This window comes from Amphiura filiformis, chromosome 10 (assembly GCF_039555335.1).
Source record: "Amphiura filiformis chromosome 10, Afil_fr2py, whole genome shotgun sequence".
NCBI classification, from domain to species: domain Eukaryota; kingdom Metazoa; phylum Echinodermata; class Ophiuroidea; order Amphilepidida; family Amphiuridae; genus Amphiura; species Amphiura filiformis.
Window position 1 is genome coordinate 20,395,479 of NC_092637.1, and position 20,590 is coordinate 20,416,068.

Genomic DNA, 20,590 nt, shown 5'->3' on the forward strand with positions numbered 1-20,590 from the left:
ATATTTACCTTCTTAGATAAGGCTTACGTACCTGACCAGCATGCAAATCCCTCTTTATAGGAATTTAGAAAACCGCGGGTCATTTGGCCGTGTGTGTTGTTCGGTATCGGCCACTTTAGGGGCAGAATGGATGTATACGGTCCGACTGTTCTAATATTCTCAGTCTACTTTGGGTTCAAAGAATAATTTATATGCAGGGGCCTAATACTTTAGGATTGTGGAGACAGATACAGATATTCCTAATTCATTTGTTACATAGCCTACCTATCCGCTATATTTTCCTTTTAAAATATAAAGCTACCTAACATTGTGATATGAGCCCTTATTCACAAACACGAACTGCACGGGCTTTCCCAGCCAAAATTGTACTTTTTCATAGTGACAGTAAGGTATGTAGTTTAGCATATGCAAAACTACATATTTTGCCGAAGTATGCAGTTTTGCATATGCATATGCAAAACCACATACTTTGAAAAAGTATGTAATTTTGCATATGCAAAATATCATATTTTGCAAAAGTATGTGGCTTTGCACGCAGCACCGGGAAGGAGTGACCTATGTCAATTCATATCATATAGACATGGTACCATTTAAGCCCGGCAGTTAAGGACAACGTAACTTTGTGTGACCTTAATTGGGTGAAAGGCATTTCCCGAATAGAATAATAGGTTCCCTGATATGCACGAATAAACCTTTTATAGTTACTGTTTACCTCAAGAAGCCTGTATTCGCTGTCGTAGTGCACGTTAGCATGATTAGGAATATCGATATCAGATTGGCTTGTTGAAACTGCACAGAGCTGCACAGGTGACTAGGTGAGTTCACGGTGTAATGGTTTAGATGACCAGGTAAGTTTCAATAATAGTTTCGTTTAGCTAGACTCGCTTGCCAGTCCTATATATACGCCGTGCCTATGTAGGCTATAATAGACTGGCTTACGCCATTTTGGATGTCAATGGGAAATACACACTTAACGATTTGCGCAGGTCAGAAATTTGAAAAAAATATCTTTAACATTTCACCAATGTATATAAAATTGTTACTCACCTTATTGTGATTGCTAATTTAAGTCTCGGTTGAAACAAAATTAATGATCGAATGCATTTTAGTGTCCCAAAAAGGCAAAATTATCGTCAAAGTTCTGCCGAATTCTGCACCCTTGCGAAGGGTTCTGAATTCGAATCGGGAATAAAAATAGGCCTATCCGATCTTTGCGATCAAAAAACACAAAATTACAACTTTAAACATACGTATTGGCAAAAGACATTATATGACAAACAATAGAGAATAAAACATTCGACGTCAACTTCTCAAAATATTGGAAAATCCCATAGCAAAAGAAAAGTTTCCTCGGTGACCACCCGATGACCATTCGGTGGTCATCAGAAACCTTTCGGGTACCTTTTCCAGAGTTATCCGAAAGTGCCCGCTAGCGGATACCTTGCGGATACCTAATGAAGTTATCCAAAAGTTTTCGGGTAGACATCCGGAAGTCTCCCAAAAAGGACGTGTGGGCGGGTATATGGTCAAAGGTCACTGAATGAATTCAAATAATGGAGTAGCTAGCTGTTGGCAGTTGGAATATATTTGTGCAGAATATTCAAGTTATTTGTGGTCCAAAATGTATGGATTAACATGTAGGACATTACAAGATGTTTACTAATTAATCCGGAACATGCTGTAGGAATTATAAAGCATTGAATGCTTGATTTCATATGACAATGCAGGTAGGAAAATTTGTATGAAATGATTTGTATTGATGCAGTCTTTATACACTGATGTACCTAATATATGACACATTTGAATGTTTTAGTTTATATCTTTTCTAGTAAATCATACATGATTTTGACAGTAAATTAATGTCAATTAAATAACTAATCATCAGCTAATGTGTCAATTAACTGATCAGCTTTATGTTAAGCTATTTGTTGTAAATAAATTATAATATTTGATATGAAAATTATTATGCTGTGTCAGTGATGTGATCACATTTAGGTACTGTAATATATGCTGATATCATAACAATTTGGTTGTACATTAATTGAATGGTATGCACCTTATAAAGGTGTGAACCAATGAAATTAAATTAGGAATATTTAAAATTACATTGTACACTTTCAAGTTTCTTAAAGCAAGATAGCACAAGCTCAACTGCCATAACTGCAGAGTTATATTTCTCCAAAATCTACAATTCAAATAATAAGCTAAATTGCCTAATAAATTTGTGCATACTCATAAATTTGTATTTCTGCATTCCCCAAAAGGTCAACAGGAAGTCTCCAAAGAGGTCACCAGGTATATCGTCACCAAAAGTTATCCGCTAGGTCCCCGAAAAGTTAGCGGGTAGTTATCCGCTAGTTCCCCAAAAGTCACCGGGTGGTTACCCGCTAGTTTCCTAAAAGAGTCGTCGGGTAGTCATCCGGTACCTATTACCTGAAAGGTATCCACTATTGTTTCCCAAAAATGTATCGGGTAGTCACCCGCTACCTATCTAATTTGCATGTGAAATTTGCCGGTGTCTACCCGGTGACTATCGGGAAGTTATCCGAAAAGGTCTCATTTTTTGATATGGGATATGCTCACCAAACATTGGGAAAGTACGCAATCCAATTCCATTTTCAAACGCGTGGGAAACTGAAAGTGCATAATCCCGGCTACGTTTAACCAAAGTATTCTAGCCAATATGCTTTATATCACTCATACATAAATTCTAGACAGTTCATTGGTTGATTACCATTTATCATTTTTACCATCACCCACTCCGTGTGATAGTCTTTACCATCATAGTGCTCTGCCGTAGTGCGACCTGCGCCAAGCCGTGCGCTGACTCTTGGACTCGCCGATTTAGTTATGGGGTGGACCCCAAAATGTGAAGTATATCACGGCAAAACATGGTGTTATGTTGATGAAAAAATGTATTTCCTACCTTAAATAGTATTTTAGTAATAGAATTTATGTATGAGTGATATAAAATAAATATTAACTGTCTTAAATTCGTGTAATGGTCGAAATATAATCACTCGGCAAAGATGCATTGTTCCATTCCGCTCGCCGTTCCGGCTCGTGGAATGGAACAATCCATCTTTCACCTCGTGATTATATTTCGACCATCACACTCATAGACAGTTAATATTTGTATAATATCAACTCATTGGGGTTTTCACCTCGGGTTTACCATGATCTGGATACTCTGTTTACACCGATGTGTGCTACCCGGGGGGGGGGGGCACTCAACACAAATGACCATACGGATATGCTCCCCCGGAAAGACCCCTCTTTTTGGGTTTCGCAGGTCCGAAAGACCCCCTATATTTGACCAAAATACAGCTCCGAAAGACCCTTGATTTTGATAATTTCAGCTCTAAAGGACCCAAAAATTGCTCATTCCTCATATTTCTTGTTTTTTCATGCGATTTTCAACCAAAAAGCCAAAAAAGACCCTTGATTTTGACTTTTCGCAGCTCAAAAGACCCCATTTTACTTGTTCACAGCCCGGTTCGCAGCTCCGAAAGACTCCTTTTACCGGTACGCCGTCAGCTCCCAAAGACCCACCACCTCAAAATTCCGGGGGAGCATACCCACCAAAATTTTTTGATGTGCCCCCCGGGGTGTGCTACTGGATGAGACGAGAACTATAAGCCAGTTGCCAGTATCATTTTTAATTTGGACACGGTATATAAATATTTTTTTTTTAGTTAGAGACTGTAATTTAAACCCGTGAAAACGGCTTTATTGAACAATTTTGGTGAAAAACAGGCTCATTACGCCTGTTCTTTTTTTAGCCTTCCTGATTTTCTCTTTTATTTTTTTTGTCAGAGGGGCACTTTTCTCTTTCATTTAGTTGTCGGGGGGAGGTATTCTGTCTCCTGTAAGTTCAAGTAAATTTGGCTTAAATAATTTTGTAGCTCAAGTTAGGTTACGTCACTGTGTCGCTAGTTTTGTTTTGAAGATTTTCCACGAAATAAATACATCGTTGAAAATGCACAAAATTTGAACATTTCACAATATGTTAAGGGAACTGGAATGAGCGTATTGAGCGTTTCGACAGCATTTTTTGTAGGACATGAGAGCACATCAGACCTATCGAATTGCATTCTGAATACGAAGAATGTCTTTCTGATATCAAATAATTTTCATTTTATGAAATTCACGATATAATAGAAATTTTATGACAAATTATTAAAATTTGATATTTTTCACATTTTGGAGATATAACAGTCCTCAAAGTAAATTTGATAAATTTAATGATATAGTCTTAAAGTGTATGTATAGCTGGGAGGAAAAGCCGACGATCAATTGAAAATTTTGACCTTTCATATTGAAGATATGGATGTTTTTCCCCAAAAGACCTAATATTTTTGGTGTTTTGGGAAAAAAATCCAGATCTTCAATACGAAAGGTCAAAATTGTCAATGGATCGTCGGCTTTTTATCCCACCTACATACACTCTAGGTAGAAATCATCAGATTTATAAAGTTTACTTCGAGTACTGTTAAATATCAAAATATCAATTTTAATGATTTGCCATAAAATGTGTATTACATTGCGAATTTCAAAAATTCAAAATTGTTTGATATCAGTAGGCCATTCTTCGTATTCAGAATGCAATTCGATATGTCTGATGTGCTCTAATGTCCCACAATAAATACTGTCCAAACGTTCATACCCCTTCCCTTAAAGACAGTCAATGATAATGAACATACGAAGGAAAGTCTAATTACTATAATGATCCTTTTTGTTTGTAACAAATCATTATAATAAAGGTACAGCGATGTGTTGAAAATCGACTAAATTTATACGCGATGTCCATACGCAGAGATTACCCATTGAAATGTGTGTGATAATGACATTGCGACTTCCCATTTTGGATTCCAACGTAATATAAAACGCAGATGCTACGTTGAAATATGCTGATTTTACCTCATGTCGAAGTTCATGCAACGCGCCCAATTTTCTGGACGAAAAGGTCTCTTTTTGAAAGTAAAGTCATGATATTTTAAAATAAAATGATGATGTATGATGTATGTATGATGTACGTAAAAACGTACGTTAAAATGTACGGTCCACGTGCTGCGTATGGAACATCGCAATCTCTCTAATAGTTTTAATATTTCCTCATCTAGTACTGAACTGATCGGAACTGATTTGAGCTGTTTATGGTCTGTGCAAAAATCGAGAGGGAAAGGGAAGAGGATGCGCGTTTGGCACCGGCCGTTTGCAACATTTAACGTGGCTTTGAACTTTCAGAAATACGAAGTGCTCTAACTCTGTAACGTAATTAGTTTTTGGAGAAAATCACGGACGTTTTGTTTTGTAATCGAGACCAATACAAAATATTTTTTATTCTTTGCATATTGGCCTAAGTTTTTGCACTATTGATCAAATAATGCATTTTTTAAGCCCAAAAATTACTTTTCTAGCCTAAAATGGTAAAAAAGTTTTTTCTCTTTCTTTTCAAAACCACCAATAATCCGCGTTTTCGTTCACACGCATGCTTCAACTTTCATACGTACGTTATTGGTCCTCGGACTATACATCGGCTTAGAGAGAATAATTTATACATCCCCGGGCATCTTTCATTTTTAGACGTATTTACCAGTCGTTTATCATGGGTTGGAGATGGCCGCTAATTCTTTCAGTCCTGGCAGTGCTTACAGGTTTATATTTATCTGGCACATTCTCAGATCCGCCTACTCCACCACCCTTGGGTGATGGTTGGTGGGGAAGAGGGGACAGAGCGAAGGCGCCTAAGGTGAGTAGAATTCAAGGTGGCGGGTGTGTAGACCTATTTAGGATCGGGATTGGGATCATAAGGTATGTTTCAATAGATATCCACGAAAAAAAAAATTAAAATTAAATTCGAACATAGAATTCGTGAGTTCCGCATATGATTACATGTATTACTGTACCCCTGTCTTGTAGCGTCACTCGACAGACAGAAAATGCAAATTGAGCGACGTCATTCCAACCGACCAACTTAACTATGCTTCACGGATCTTACACGAGCCTCCGCACTCGTTATCAAAAACAAATGTAAAATCATCGTAACGATCCAATTGTAGATGTATCATATAGAAGTCCCAAGTATTTAAATGAGGTTTACTTTAATAAAAGAAATCACATAAATAGAGTGCCCTCTCACGGATGTCTACTCTTTGTATAACCTCATTTAAATATTAGGGACATCTGTATGATACATCTACCCAATTTATTACACTGTACATGCTGTGGTGTTACTCGCATACAGGCGGATGAATCGATTCGAAAGTTCTCCATCAGCATCAGCAACGACACTATCAATGATCTGAAGACGAGACTACGGAATACCAGACATTTTGAAGGACTTGAAGGAACAAAGTTTCACTATGGCGTCAGACCGGAGTATATGCAAACTGTTGTCAAATATTGGTTGAACAAATACGAGTAAGTGAAATGTGTTTTTTTAGTCCCCAAAGATTACAGATTGTTAAAGAGGAAATGAAAAGTTTGATGAGGAAACATCTATAGTATACATGTAGAAACATTGCATCTTTTTGTGGTACATTCTTCTCCGCTTTTTTATTGCCTCAAACTGCCAATTTTGCCAAACACAAATGACAAACTTTAGGCAACAAAAAAAGAAATTTAATGTTCTCATTTTGCTTCTTTAAAGGGCAGGTCTATTGCAAAAACAACATCATATCATTGGCAAGCTAATATTATAAGGACAATGAAAATGACTCCTTTTTGGAGAAAATAAGACGTTAAAAATTGATATTCCGCAAAAACCAACTTAAGCGGTGAGTTCCTTCGAACGAGACAGATTTGGCCTAGAAAAAAGGTGACGTCATGAAATGAGATGTGCCCGCTTTGAGAAAAGGGACTATAAACGCTCTCAATGGACATAACCTATACTGTTGTTGTTCACAGAAAAAAACCCTCTAAATTAAGTATTACAAATTTAATGGTTTTTAAACATATGGATAAAATCAGCCGCTTCTTTTTTATATATTAGTAAATTGTGATATTACAATTCATATGTATATCAATATCATGAGAAATATTAGGCCTAAAAAATAAATAAAAATTTGAGCTTAGAATTTCATCGTGATCATCTGAGACTAGCATATAAATGTCCACAAACTCATGTATCTGATTTCCCTGTGCGATATCAGTTGGATGAAATATTACAAAGCAAACGCATAGTATCAATACTGTGTGGGCTTTGTTTCCGAAATGAGAACAATAGTCTGCATATTGTTATGCAGCATTGTTATGGTAAATAATAGTACAACTTATTGTTGCTAATGTCAAACTTGTCACACAAGTAAATGAGAGCATGGTATAGTGTCCGCTTCATTTACCTACGTCATCAGCCAAACGGGGGAAGAACACGCACGAGGCTGAACTTTACCCACACATTTCTCCTTTTTTCAGGAGAAATACGCATAAAAAAATTGCAACGAGTGTTGTACTAATTATTCTCTTCGAATAGAGATAAACTTGTTTTTGCATTAGACCTGACCTTTAACCTGCTGTTAAAATGTGACTGTTAAGTTGATTGTTTTTTTATACCCTATATTTTACTTTGTTAATTATTCAGCTTCAAAGCTCAAGAGAAGTATTTCAACAAGTACAATCATTACCGTACTAACATAGAAGGACTTGATATACATTTTGTACATGTGAAACCGACATTGAAGCCAGGACAGAAATCCAAACCTCTGCTTATTAGTCATGGATGGCCTGGGTCATTCTATGAATTCTATAAAGTAAGTTGATCAGTGACGTAAAACCGGTGAAAATGGTAAAATCCTACAATGAAATCGTAGCGTGATATATCCCTATCTCTTACTATAAATAGAAGGGCGTGGGTAAAATTGTCCCGGAATGACACTATCTGTATGTCCAGTGCTCGGTCGCACCTGAAACTAATGTTTGCTGCGGGGGGGTACTGTTAACTATTTATCTAAAAATGTGTGTGGCGACGATATTTTCTAGAATTTTTAGAAAGTGGAAAAACTGATTTTAAGAATTTTTTCACTTTTTAAGAGTTTCACTCAAAAATGATTGCAATATTTTTTTCTTGTTCAACCACAACAATAAATCGTAGACGGCATTTTGTTATTTTTTTTTCAAAATCCGCAAAATTAATCAATACATTATCTATTTCTCTTTCAAGATGATTCTATAATTGATTATTTGAACCCTCTTTTATGACAGATACTTCCGTTATTAACCGACCCTGTAAACAATGGAGGCACCGCGGAAGACATATTTGAAGTTATTTGCCCGTCGATACCTGGATATGGTTACTCTGAAGCATCTCACAAAACAGGTACTGAGATTGTCGTAAATGTGTATCGTGAATGTGGTTTTATTCCAAAAGGTTATGTATACTCAAAGATTTGTTGGTAGATCCCACCCCCCCAAAGGGGGGGCAAGTATATTTTGGCAGGTCGATGGGGAAAGTGATTTTGGCAGGTCAAAGGGGGGAATAAGTGATTTTGGGCACATATGATTTGATCACCATTTCTATATTATGCCCCGATGGCCACCGTTTCTATATTTCGCCCTTATATAAAATTTGAAATTTGAACAGGCAGCATGGTCACATATAAATATTTACACCGCAAGATTCCACCAACATTTATGCTCCGGGAGCTCAATATTCAAAAAATAAGGCCATTATTAAAAAAATTCATGGAATGAAGAATCTTGAATACAAAAAACACACAAAAAACACATTTTTGGATTTCCTATAGTATATTTACAACTGTTTGAGTCAAAAATGTTGTTTTGTGCGATTTTCTCCAAAATTGGTATTTGAGTTTAATTAGATTCATTGTGTACTTTTATATATCTGCCATGAATATATGCAAACCTACATATTGACACTAACTATCCGCATTTCTTTTGGGTTTTTGTTAAAACTATTTTAGGAATGACTGCTCACGCCGTCGCCCGTATCTTCGGCAAGTTGATGTCACGATTAGGGCATGATAGGTATTATGTCCAAGGAGGCGACTGGGGTTCAACCATTACGATTATTATGGGATTGCTTATACCTGAGTAAGTGTTTATGGTCTAGCCATTCTATTAATTAATAGATCCAACGGAACCTAGATCCTAAAATGTAAACAACATGTTGTGTATGAAATTATGTACGTAACACGCATGCGCTTTGTCAAAATATGTTGCCTTTTTGATACAAATGAGCTTTCAAAAGCCAAACAAATTGGACTTTGACCCCCTCCTCATTCGCCCGCTGATGTGTGGAAATATTCGACAATTAAAAAATGTGGGCAAATCTTCACGTTTTAAATGTTTAAATTATCCACCCCTTGAATTACTTTGTCACACCAAAGCAACTCGGGGAGGAGGGGGGGGGTCGTTGGTGGTCTTCGGAATGTTATGAACGTGGATGATGTGCAACGCAGACTTTCTGATGCTGGCTTTCTTTATAGGGCCTAGCTATTTTTTTGCTGTTTTGCAACTGATTACTCCACCAACCTTTTCATAAAAAAGCACTCAAATTTACCCAAATTGGGTGCTTTTAAGGATTTGTCCAAATACGCCAAGTAGGAGCTTTGGTCTTCACTGAAAACCTACCAATCAAAATGCCAAATTTCTGAAAATGTATGATCCCAAAACCGTGGCACATCCCCCCCCCCCCCCGGGGGGGGGCACTCCTACTTTGGAGGTGACGTATATGTTCTGCGTGCTATCCATGCGCCTCAATGGAAAAAGTTTTGAAATATTTTCTCAAAATATCAAGAGCTATCTTAAGAACTACTGAATCAATACTAGGCGTGTTTGTACTCATTTTAATGCATTTTTCATGCTGATTCCAAATATGGTCATGAAAATTTACATTTCTGAAATTTTGAATTTCTAAATTCGTGAAGAGAGTTAAGACCCCCTTTTTCAGCATCGCTGTCATCCAAAGACCCCATATATTTTTTTACGAACACATAGTGCTCTGTCACACGAAGACCCCTTATTTTTCCATTTGATCTTTCACCCAAAGACCCTTATTTTTCAATTTGAACAGCAAGTTTCATTTATCATTGATTTTGTTACTTATTTTGAAAAAACAAAGACATTTGAGGCCATTTAGAACGAGAAATTCGATGTTCGAGGTTTCTGTGGCGCTGTTTCGGCTCTCACCCGAAGGTTCCATTTAAAAAAAAAAAAGGTCATGTTCTCACCCCATAATTTTTACATTTTGCTCTCACCGAATGCCAATCATGCTCTCACGTACCCATTGACCCCATATTTGTTACATTTTGCTCTCACCGATTTCCCCTTACTGCGAAAGTGTCAGCCCTACACCTATATCCATTTCATATATATATATCCCCGTACACCTTCAACCAGGAAGAATTCCATCCGGGATTATTTTGAATCCGTCACTACTGAATCACCACGTGACAAATGTTTGCACGATTACTATGTTACTCAGAAACGGATTTGATAGAAAACTATCTAATGCACGTTGTCTTCGTCACAGCCGGTTTCTATCGTGTATGTTTGCGACTGAGCCACATGCAGGCTGGGCCGGTCCGGGACTACTAACACAAAGTATCTGTTTCTGGCTATAACAATGCAAATAATTAGCATTGTCACGATGTTTATGCTTATTTTGTGAACAATTAATATTCAGTGATTATTTATGGATAAGAACTAAGGAAAATGCTATCAATGAAATAATGAATATATCAAACATACCTTTCGTTTTCTCAACGATGACAATTAATAAAGTTTTTAGGACCTATAACATTTGACATTAATCTCTACTTTTGCACAATAATACATTCAGAAAATACAAGATTGGATTGAGTGATTCGTTAAATATAATATTACAGAAAATCACTCTGATCTTGCCAATATTAGTCCACAATGTTAAATTGAGAATGCCAAAAGGCCGAGAAAGGCGTATGATTGGTTGTTTTGGTAGATTTCCATAAATTGCACAAATAACATAAATAGCTAGAAGTATGCAATTGACACGGCTTCAAGGTCTTAACGTAAAGCAATAATGACATCCATCCCCAAGTCCCTTCTAGCCGTAAACAATTTGTGCAATTTATGCAATTATTAACTTAGAATCTTTTTTATATCCGAGTTGCCGCCAGTAAGCGCTATGCAATTGGTGGAAAGGGTTTTAACGAACCGGCTATATAAGCAATAGAGGCCGTCAGCCTTTGGCCATCTTGTGGGTACAAATGATACGCGTGTGCATGCGTCGGACACTACGCACAGGGCGCAGCTTGCCACGCAGCTGTTATCGCGCATCGACACGGTGATTTTGCTGTTCACGCATGGAGATCGAACGACCATCGCAGCGTGTACCCACAAGATCATGGCGGCATATGACGTCACGCTGACGGCCTCTATTATGACATTCATCCCCAAGTCCCTTCTAGCCGTCAGCAATTTGTGCAATTTATGCAATACGTATAATATTTTATTACATTTTCTCGGTTTATAATAAGGCGATTCTCGAAAGTAATGGGCAGCGCTATTTTGGGAGTATAATTACACTATTGGCGGGAATAAGGACTAAATGAATGCGCTATTGAAATAAGGACAGTTTTTGGACTTTAGTGTTTCCGTACTTAGGGCGGTTTTCGGACTTTATTTTTTGTTATAAACATCCTCGTACGTATCATTCTTTAATTTTCTCGGTTTATAACAAGGCGGTTTTCGAAAGCAACGGGGCAGCGTTGTTTTGAGAGTATAATTACGCTGTTGGCGGAAATAAGGACTAAATGAATGCGCTATTGAAATGAGGACAGTTTTTGGACTTGAGTGTTTCCATAGTTCCATTGTTTTTTGTTTGTTATAAACATACTCGTATGTATCATTCTTCCTTACATTTTCTCGGTTTATAACAAGGCAGTTCTCGAAAGCAATAGGCAGCGTTACTTTGGGAGTATAATTACGTTATTATACAATTGACTGACATAAATCACACACATTGCAACACCTGTGGCTATTTATACAATTTGTAAAAATTGCTTACATACGTGGCTATTTGTACTATTTGTACAAATTGCACACTTCTTGCAACTGTATGCTATTTGTGCAATTGACTGACTTAAATCACACAAATTGCAATACCTGTGGCTATTTATACAATTTGTTCGACATAAATTGCATCAATTGCAACTATCTATGGCTATTTATGCAATTTGTAAAAATTGCTTAGGTACCTGGCTGTTTGTGCTATTTGTACAAATTGCACACATTCTTGCAAATAAAGACCTGAGCGCAAGAAGGCCGCAAGTCCACTTGGCCCCTCAACATGTATAATACACTAAAGTTGCGTATGGTTTCGTATATTTTGGTAATGTTTTATACATGTTCAGGGGCCAAAACAAATCTTTCACAACCTTCATGATGTTTTCACCCTGGAACATGTATTAAACATTACAAAACCCTACGAAACTATACGTAACTTTAGTGTATACATGTTGAGGGGCCAAGTGGACTCACGGTCTTCTTGTGCTCAGGTCTTCAAATGTAGGCTATTGTGCAATGACCAATCCTGCGCCTTTATGCATTTGCACTGACTCACAACGGTTTGTATTTTCAGACACGTCAAAGGATTACATATTAACATGATCGCCGCATTTACACCAATACCACAACTAATAATAGGGAGCTATTTCCCGTCACTGTTTCTACCAGCCGAAGAACATCACAAGGTTTGGCCTGCGATACCAAAGTTCTTTGACATGCTACTGGAGAGTGGCTACTTACATATACAATTAACCAAACCAGACACGATAGGTAAATTAAAGATGTTGGTATAATGAGTGATTTTTAATTTAAACCATAGCTTGTCTCGAAAGGAGTTTTATGAAAGGAAAAAAATTTGTTATAGTGTACTCACATCAGATTTACCCTTCAGAAGTGTTGATAGGGTTTCTACTCCCAATTCCAGAAAAAAACAGTACCAATTTTAAGGATTAAAAATATGTTATTCTGTTTCGCCAAATGAAATATAGCTCAATATTATAATCCTTTAATAGTTGGCACTAACTAGCTATAAAAGTCAAATTTAAATAATTTGGTCAGTTTTTGGAAAGAGGGGCTACAAATATGATTTTGTAGTGTTTGTGGTCGGGGGAGTGGGGTGGGGTGTGTGTGTAGAAAGTTCAATATCAGTCTTTAATTTTTATTTGATAAGACTCTTATTTTTAAGAAACGCAGTTTCTATTCTCCTTTATAGAGTACAGTCGGTCCCGATTCCGATCTCAATTCCGTATCTTGAGAGCGTCCATACCCTGCTTTTATTAGCTTGAGAACTCACAAGATCGACAACCAAATTCATATTTTTGTCGTATTGTTCGAAATGAGACAAAATTTGTTTTTTAGAAATAGATAGATGAATAGTTCAGTTTCAGTTTCAGTTTATATTCATCCATTAAATTATACACATATTACAGATTAAAAAAAAAATAATTAGGAACATTTTAAAATATGACAAAAGGAGCAGTGGACGAGGATGCCACTCAACGCACAGCGTGATGTTGTGGCACCCTCCGGGGGTCACTCCCATTGTGGCCTGTACACCATCCGCGATAATCAACTTTTGAAAAGCACCTTAAACAAGGATTTAACCCTTGGCTAAAACGACACCCTAAACAGGGATTTCATTCCTAACATCAAATTTCATACCCTAAATTTCATTTCCGCGTATTTAGAAATTGCAATTTTGCTACCCTTTTTTCCAATTTTTCATGTCTTTGACACCCTAAACGCGATACGCGCGTATCGTGCCTGCCCACGAAAAACGACCCTTTTTACGCGTTTTCATTATCGCGGATGGTGTACAGGCCACAATGGGAGTGACCCCCCGGGGGCACCCTATGCATAAGATTTCAATAATACAATAATACTAAATAAAGCAAAACAAATTTAATACATTAAGAAATATTATTGTATTGTATATACAACTTTGAAAACAAAACATGCATGCAAGTGCAAATCAAAGCCCTACATCAAACATTTATTTTTGGTACCTGCAAAGTAAATGATAATAATGATAATGATATTGGAGTAATATACAAACATAATTAATTTATTGGCTACAAACTTCAAGCAAGATTTGCCCGCAAGGCAGACAGAACAAAACGGCACAAACATACGAAAACAAGTCCAATCGGAGATAAAAATTATATTAAATATAACAATTAAAAAAAAAAAAAAAAAAAAAATAGCAATGGTCCATTAGTCAGAAATGTAGCCACTGATAAGATGCTTTTTAAAATTAGATTTGAAAGATGACACGAAGGGGCTGGATTTGATTGAATGGGGGAAGTGAATTCCATAGTAGAGCACCTTGAATTCTAATGGTATTTTCGGTAAGTTAAGTTTTGGTGAGGTGATCGTGAAGTGTTTGTGATGAACAAGCTATTTAGAGACAAGTGACTTGATATTAGTTTTCGTACAAATCTTTGGACTTGATTGTCACAGCATCACGTCCTAAAACGCATGTTTTTGGGTCATTATTCTCAAAAATTGACAAAATATTAAAATTTGACTTTCAGTAAGAAATAAAGAATTAGGATTTAGCTATGTTTCACTTGGTAAAGCAGGATAAACAGTGCTGTATTTTTCTGGAATAGAGAGTAGTGCGGGCAGCAACACAATGATAAACGGCTTTACAAGGCAAACAAGTCAATAACTCCGCCCTCTATATTTATATTCATTATAATACAAAAGGACCGGTTCATAGTTTTTTGTGATTCATCAGTATGTATTGATCACAACTTAACTAATTATATTTGAATACGCTATTATTTTTTTTGTCACTACCCACGCCATTCTCTAACGGATTCGCCTGTTGGTCTAGCAGCATATATTTTAGAGAAATTTTCAACCGCGACCAATGCTACTTGGCGTGACTTAGAAGACGGAGGATTAAATGACGGATGGCAGATTGATGATCTACTCAATAACATTATGGTGTACTGGATGAATGGGAATATGGCCTCAGCAATGAGGTTTTATAAGGAAAATGCACAACTATTTATTGACGATATTAACAGGTAAAATACGATTATGAAGATTATCATTCATCTTCATTCGGGTAAATGAACTACGAATTTAAGATTAAAATTTGATCTACAATTTGTCCACTCTGAAGTACAAAGTGACAACGCGCGCGTATACAGCGCGTTAACAGTGCGTAGTGCTGCGTCTCTGCTGCAGGTATGCCTGCCTTTTAAGTTCAAAGTCGGCACAACGTGTGCGTCCGCGTCTGTACTTTGTACTTCAGAGTAGACTGATTGTACTCTGAACTTAATTATTATGAGTGGCAATATTTCACATTCTATCGCTAGAACATCAGTTGGCTTGACGATACATCTGTGATAGAATAGAATATTGCCACTTATTAAAGTAAGTCCAGTATTCAGATTATAATCTCAAATTAATAATAATTTAAAACTATTTTAAACCAATGAGAAAACTGAAGAATTAATACCCTCGTAACCAACCCATGATGGGGACACTCAAATTGTATGTGCTAAGATTTTCAGCTATATACACCATTATTATAATTTTGAATTTATTATTCGTAAGAGAGATCACTGGAGGCTGCCATTATGGCTGGGCACCAGTATGAATTATAGCTGACGCTTCGCACAATGTATGGTCTTTCTGTACTTCTGAATGACAAGACATCTGTTGACCTCGGCAAGTTTTTACTTGTTTTTGATAACATTTCTCTAAAATTAGTTTGCAATAGTCAGCGGTCTCGGGAAAATAGTAGGCTCACGGTCTCCAATTCACCGAGGGGACCAATAGATTCCACCAGATCCCTCAAGAGCAGTAAATATTTGTATAATATGTGTGAGTGGAAAGGGAAGAATATCTAAAATATAGTTTACATTATACATTATAGTGTACATAGTTCCGACATTGTCGTGGCCAGATCAGTCATTTATTGATCTCTACCAAGTTCAATACTGGGTTTGAGTCCGACAATCTGCTACTCACCTTTCCCACGGTTGTTTGATGGTATAATTGAAGACAAAGAGAAAAAGACTAGTTTGCGTCTGACGTCACTGCCAATCAAATTCCCTACGATCCTTGATTGGTTAATAGCGCGTAAAAGGAAGGTCGATTTCTGGTGCCGATCGGAGAAAAGGAATAGCACAAAATGACGAAAAATTACGTACTTTTACAAGGTAAAAAGCAACGTTTCTAGGCATTGTTGACATGGTGCCTTCGCGAAAGAAGTTTCCTACTATAAAGACCTAACTTTGGAGATGGTTTGTATGTTTCAAGGTGCAAATTTACAATAAGGCGCCCGGTTTTATCGCCGCGTTCATCAACTCACATCATCACGACTCTTGTAAACAAACCGTGCTCGAGTTTGATTGACAGATGACGTCAGACGCAAACTAGTCTTTTTATCTCTGTCTTCCAGTATATGTAGAACTGTATTAATTTTTAAGCAAAGTTGAACACTGATGGCGTTATTTATTTTAAATCTTGTTTGCATCTTTACAAGGGGTAGACATTTGTATAGTGGCAAAAACATCATGAACATGTCTTAACATATAGCAAGGAAATTTTCAAACTACTTTTTATCATGAATTGAAAGGAATGATTCATATTATTGAGCTAAATTAAATTTAAAATATATGTGAATAGCGCCCTCAATTTGCACACAAATATACAGTTTATAGAATAAAAATTACCACAAAAATGCAGAAAAAGATGAAACACTTGATAAAGAAAAGAAAATCTAAGTTAAAAATAGCTGAAAATGTATGTGTATATTAGTGTGATAGCTGTTGGTATTGTAAAGGCCAAAAATAAACGTTATGTAAAGTTTGGTTACAAACGTTAATAAATGATCATATCAAAAAACCGTGTTCTATTGAAATTGCTGAAAGATATGATGATGATGATGATGGGCGCAATGGTTTATTTTGTTATCGGGTGATACCGACACTGCATCTTGACACAAATATTCTGTCATTTCAGATGTCAAGTTAAAGTGCCATCTGGGGTTGCTGACTTTCCCGGCGAGACGATGAACCAGCCTGAAACGTGGGCCCGATACAGGTACATCAACTTACTCCAGTACAACAGCATGCCAAGAGGAGGACATTTTGCGGCGCTAGAGGAACCTCAATTATTGGCTGAAGACATCAGACTATTTGTTAGAAAAGTAGAGACAATCCAATAATAATAATAATTTGAAAAATATATACCAATTTACCCTTTAAAATATTGCACAGTATTGATAAAATCGGCAGAAATTTGATTTTGTTTTAAAACAATGACCTAAAATTGACATCGAAAAAGAGTCATTTACATACCAGATGTTTATGCACTTCCTCCGTGTAATCATTGGTACTGTCACTTACCAGGTTGACGTTGCGACCAAAATATTGATGTTCGTGACTGACATAAATGGCACAAATTGCAACACCTGTGGCTATTTATACAATTTGTAAAAATTGCTTACATACGTGGCTATTTGTGCTTTTTGTACAAATTGCACACTTTCTTGCAACTGTAGGCTATTTGTGCAATTGACTGACATAAATCACACACATTGCAATTCCTTTGGCTATTTATACAATTTGTCCGACATAAATTGCATCAATTGCAACTATCTGTGGCTATTTATGCAATTTGAAATTGCTTAGGCACAGGGGCGTAACCAGACCTGACCTTCCGGGGGGGCAAGATTGAAAAATTTCCCAATTTTTGACCAAAAGTTGTATTATTTATGTGCGCATCGCGAGCGGCTTGCCGCGAAGTGATAAACAGGTGGGGCCCAGGGGCCCGTCATAGGGCCCCTGGTGGGGTCCAGGGGCAAAGCCCCGGCGGGGGTCAAGGGGACTACGATTTGAGATCGTTCCGACATATTATCATAATCTAAAAATTATGATAATTCTCGGACCAACAGAAAATCATCCCGTTTTACTACAAATAGGGCGTACATAAGGCTTTAAATGGTTAGAGTTAGGGTTTATGTCACTCTAGGTTAGGATTATGGTTATGGATATGGTTATGGTTATGGTTATGGTTATGGTTATGGTTATGGTTATGGTCAGGGGCGTAACCAGACCTGACCTTCCGGGGGGGCAAGATTGAAAAATTTCCCAATTTTTGACCAAAAGTTGTATTATTTATGTGCGCATCGCGAGCGGCTTGCCGCGAAGTGATAAACAGGTGGGGCCCAGGGGCCCGTCATAGGGCCCCTGTGGGGTCCAGGGGCAAAGCCCCGGCGGGGGTCAAGGGGCGGAGCCCCCTGAAGCTCATGGTTTTTGGCATATTAGAAGCTAAAAATCCAGTGTTCAGAGTACAAAATTTCACAATGAAAGTAGTATAGATCTTCTTCCCTCTTTCTTTCCCTTTTCTCTTCTCCCTTCCCCTTTTCTCTTCCCTTCTTTTTCTTTTCTTCTTTCCCTTTCTCTTCTTCCTCTTTTTCCCTTTTTCTCTTCTCCTTCCCTTTTTCTTCCCTCTTTTCTCTCCTTCCCCCTTCCCAATTTTTTGCTCTTCTTCCCAGTTTTTTTGTGTCCGGGGGTGCAGCTTGCCCCCCGGCCCCCCCACTGGTTACGCCACTGCTTAGGCACCTGGCTATTTGTGCTATTTGTACAAAAACAATAGTATCCCAGCGCCCCAACGACTTGTATGGAGGTTAAAAATACAATCATTTACGATTAGCACCAAACATGAAATTTGCGTAGGCGTATTTTGCTACGTATGTTTGTGCCGAAATCAGGCTGGTGGTGTGCGCATTGGTCGCAACATCCGTATTGTGTAAATTGCAAAATGCTCTGGTAAAAAACAATTAAAAAACAAAAACAAAAAACAGCAAAAAAAAAAAATAAATAAATAAATAAATATATAAAAAAACAAATAAATAAAAAAATATATAAATAAATATATAAATAAATAAATAAATAAATAAATAAATAAATAAATAAATAAATAAATAAATAAGTAAATAAAATAAACACATTACATTGACATTTAAAAATAGGTCATAGGCACGGGGGAATGTGCCCCCAAATCGATTGCAAAATTAAAAAAATCCCTCCTTCAGACGCAGTGCCCCCTAATCATGGTCGGTGCCCCTCCCGCATATTATGACCCACGCTACGCCTCTGTGTAAAATGTTTGAAAACAGTTTTCAGAAATTGTTATTAAAATGTTTTATACCCTAATTTACATGAACTTTTTATATAACCCAAAATGTTTTATTAATCATGTTAATATAACGTATTATGCCCTTTATATGTACATTTTATATAACCCGACATTTAAACGTTTTCTGTGAAACATTTTTTTTGTTAACATGTACGTGTAGCTGGATTGTCCGTTCCTGTACTCTGGAAAGTCGTGTAACTGTAAAGGAGCATACAGACTCCAAATATTCGACGTAGCACTGTTCGTTCAACAAATATTCCTCATTCAATCTACATGTATTTTAATTCATTGTTATCGTCCAACGAATGTTTGTTGACGGAAAGTCCAATATTTCTGATGTGTTGCAAATATAATATTTATATCGAGGGTTCAGGACCAGAAATCCTTAACTCACTTTTTGCCCATTTTGAGATTTTAGTACCAAAATAATCACCAGCACCCACAGATTCTACCAATCATGCTTTTCTATTTAGCCATATCTCAATAATCTCGATAATTTAATGGTCATTGGATTCTATTATAAAGAGATTATAACAACACATTCCATTAAGGGGTACTACACCCTTGCCAAATTTTGTGCCTATTTTTGCATTTTTATCAAAAATTATAGCGCATTGGGAACAAGTAAGATATGTATATTATAGGGGCAAGGACTACAACTACTACACTAGAAATTTTATTTCAGCACAGACAACAGTTTTGGAGTTACAGTCAAAAATGAGGGAAAACCAGTATTTGATCAATAAATCAATAACTACTTGCTTTGAGTTGCTGAATTCTCAGTACAGTAGTTGTAGTCCTTGCCCCTAAAATATACATATCTTACTTGTCACCAACGTGCTATAATTTTGGAGAAAATTGCAAAAATAGGCACAAAATTGGACAGGGATGTAGTACCCCCTTAACTATTGAAAACATTAAAAGTTAGAAGCCGTATTAATTCAGATATTACATATTTCAGTTAGCACCAGAAAGACGTAACTCAGTACTTAAACTAAAGGAATTCTAAAGAATATCTAAAATTCCACTATTATTTATCATAATTGATATTTGTTATAATGAATAGGATACAACTTCCAGTTATAGGACTGTATTTGAGTTAAATCAGACACTTTAAATTATTAGTTATATATAGGTTGAGTTCGCAAAAATATTAAAACTGGTTTTTCTTGAGTTAAGGCTATCTGATTCTCAATCCTCGTTATTATTTAATTTATGTCAGAAAACATTCGTTAGAAGTTAAACATGATTGAGAAGTCAGAGGCCTCGGAAGAATTTTCATAAGTGGGGGGAGGGGGGAGGGGTAGGTGGTCATCAATATGAGGCCTTCTCAGAGGCATGAAACGCTGAGGGGGATTTGCGTGAGATGTGAAGCTCGCAAGCTTTTGCATGCATTTGACATGAAGTGTACCTTAAATCA

The 20,590-nt window shown here is 36.8% G+C and overlaps 1 protein-coding gene across 3 annotated transcripts; it reads left to right on the top strand.

Annotated features, from left to right (window-relative positions):
* The first annotated feature begins 589 nt into the window (after positions 1-589).
* Positions 590-17,635, top strand: LOC140162631 (epoxide hydrolase 1-like). Of its 3 annotated transcripts, none has more exons than XM_072185907.1 (9): positions 590-815; positions 5,587-5,752; positions 6,248-6,423; positions 7,583-7,751; positions 8,203-8,317; positions 8,922-9,051; positions 12,581-12,777; positions 14,813-15,041; positions 16,990-17,635. In XM_072185907.1, exons 2-9 carry the CDS (start codon positions 5,609-5,611, stop codon positions 17,192-17,194), a joined length of 1,365 nt encoding a protein of 454 aa, XP_072042008.1. In that variant the 5' UTR covers positions 590-815; positions 5,587-5,608; the 3' UTR covers positions 17,195-17,635. The 3 variants fall into 3 exon arrangements, with proteins under 3 accessions (XP_072042008.1, XP_072042007.1, XP_072042005.1); XM_072185906.1 differs by having other exon boundaries at positions 800-834; XM_072185904.1 differs by lacking the exon at positions 590-815 and adding an exon at positions 826-848.
* Positions 17,636-20,590: the final 2,955 nt, after the last annotated feature.

Coding starts and splice junctions, on each gene's coding strand:
- LOC140162631 (XM_072185904.1), top strand. Junction 5,753..6,247: donor ACAGAGCGAAGGCGCCTAAG/GTGAGTAGAATT, acceptor ACTCGCATACAG/GCGGATGAATCGATTCGAAA. Junction 9,052..12,580: donor ATGGGATTGCTTATACCTGA/GTAAGTGTTTAT, acceptor TTGTATTTTCAG/ACACGTCAAAGGATTACATA.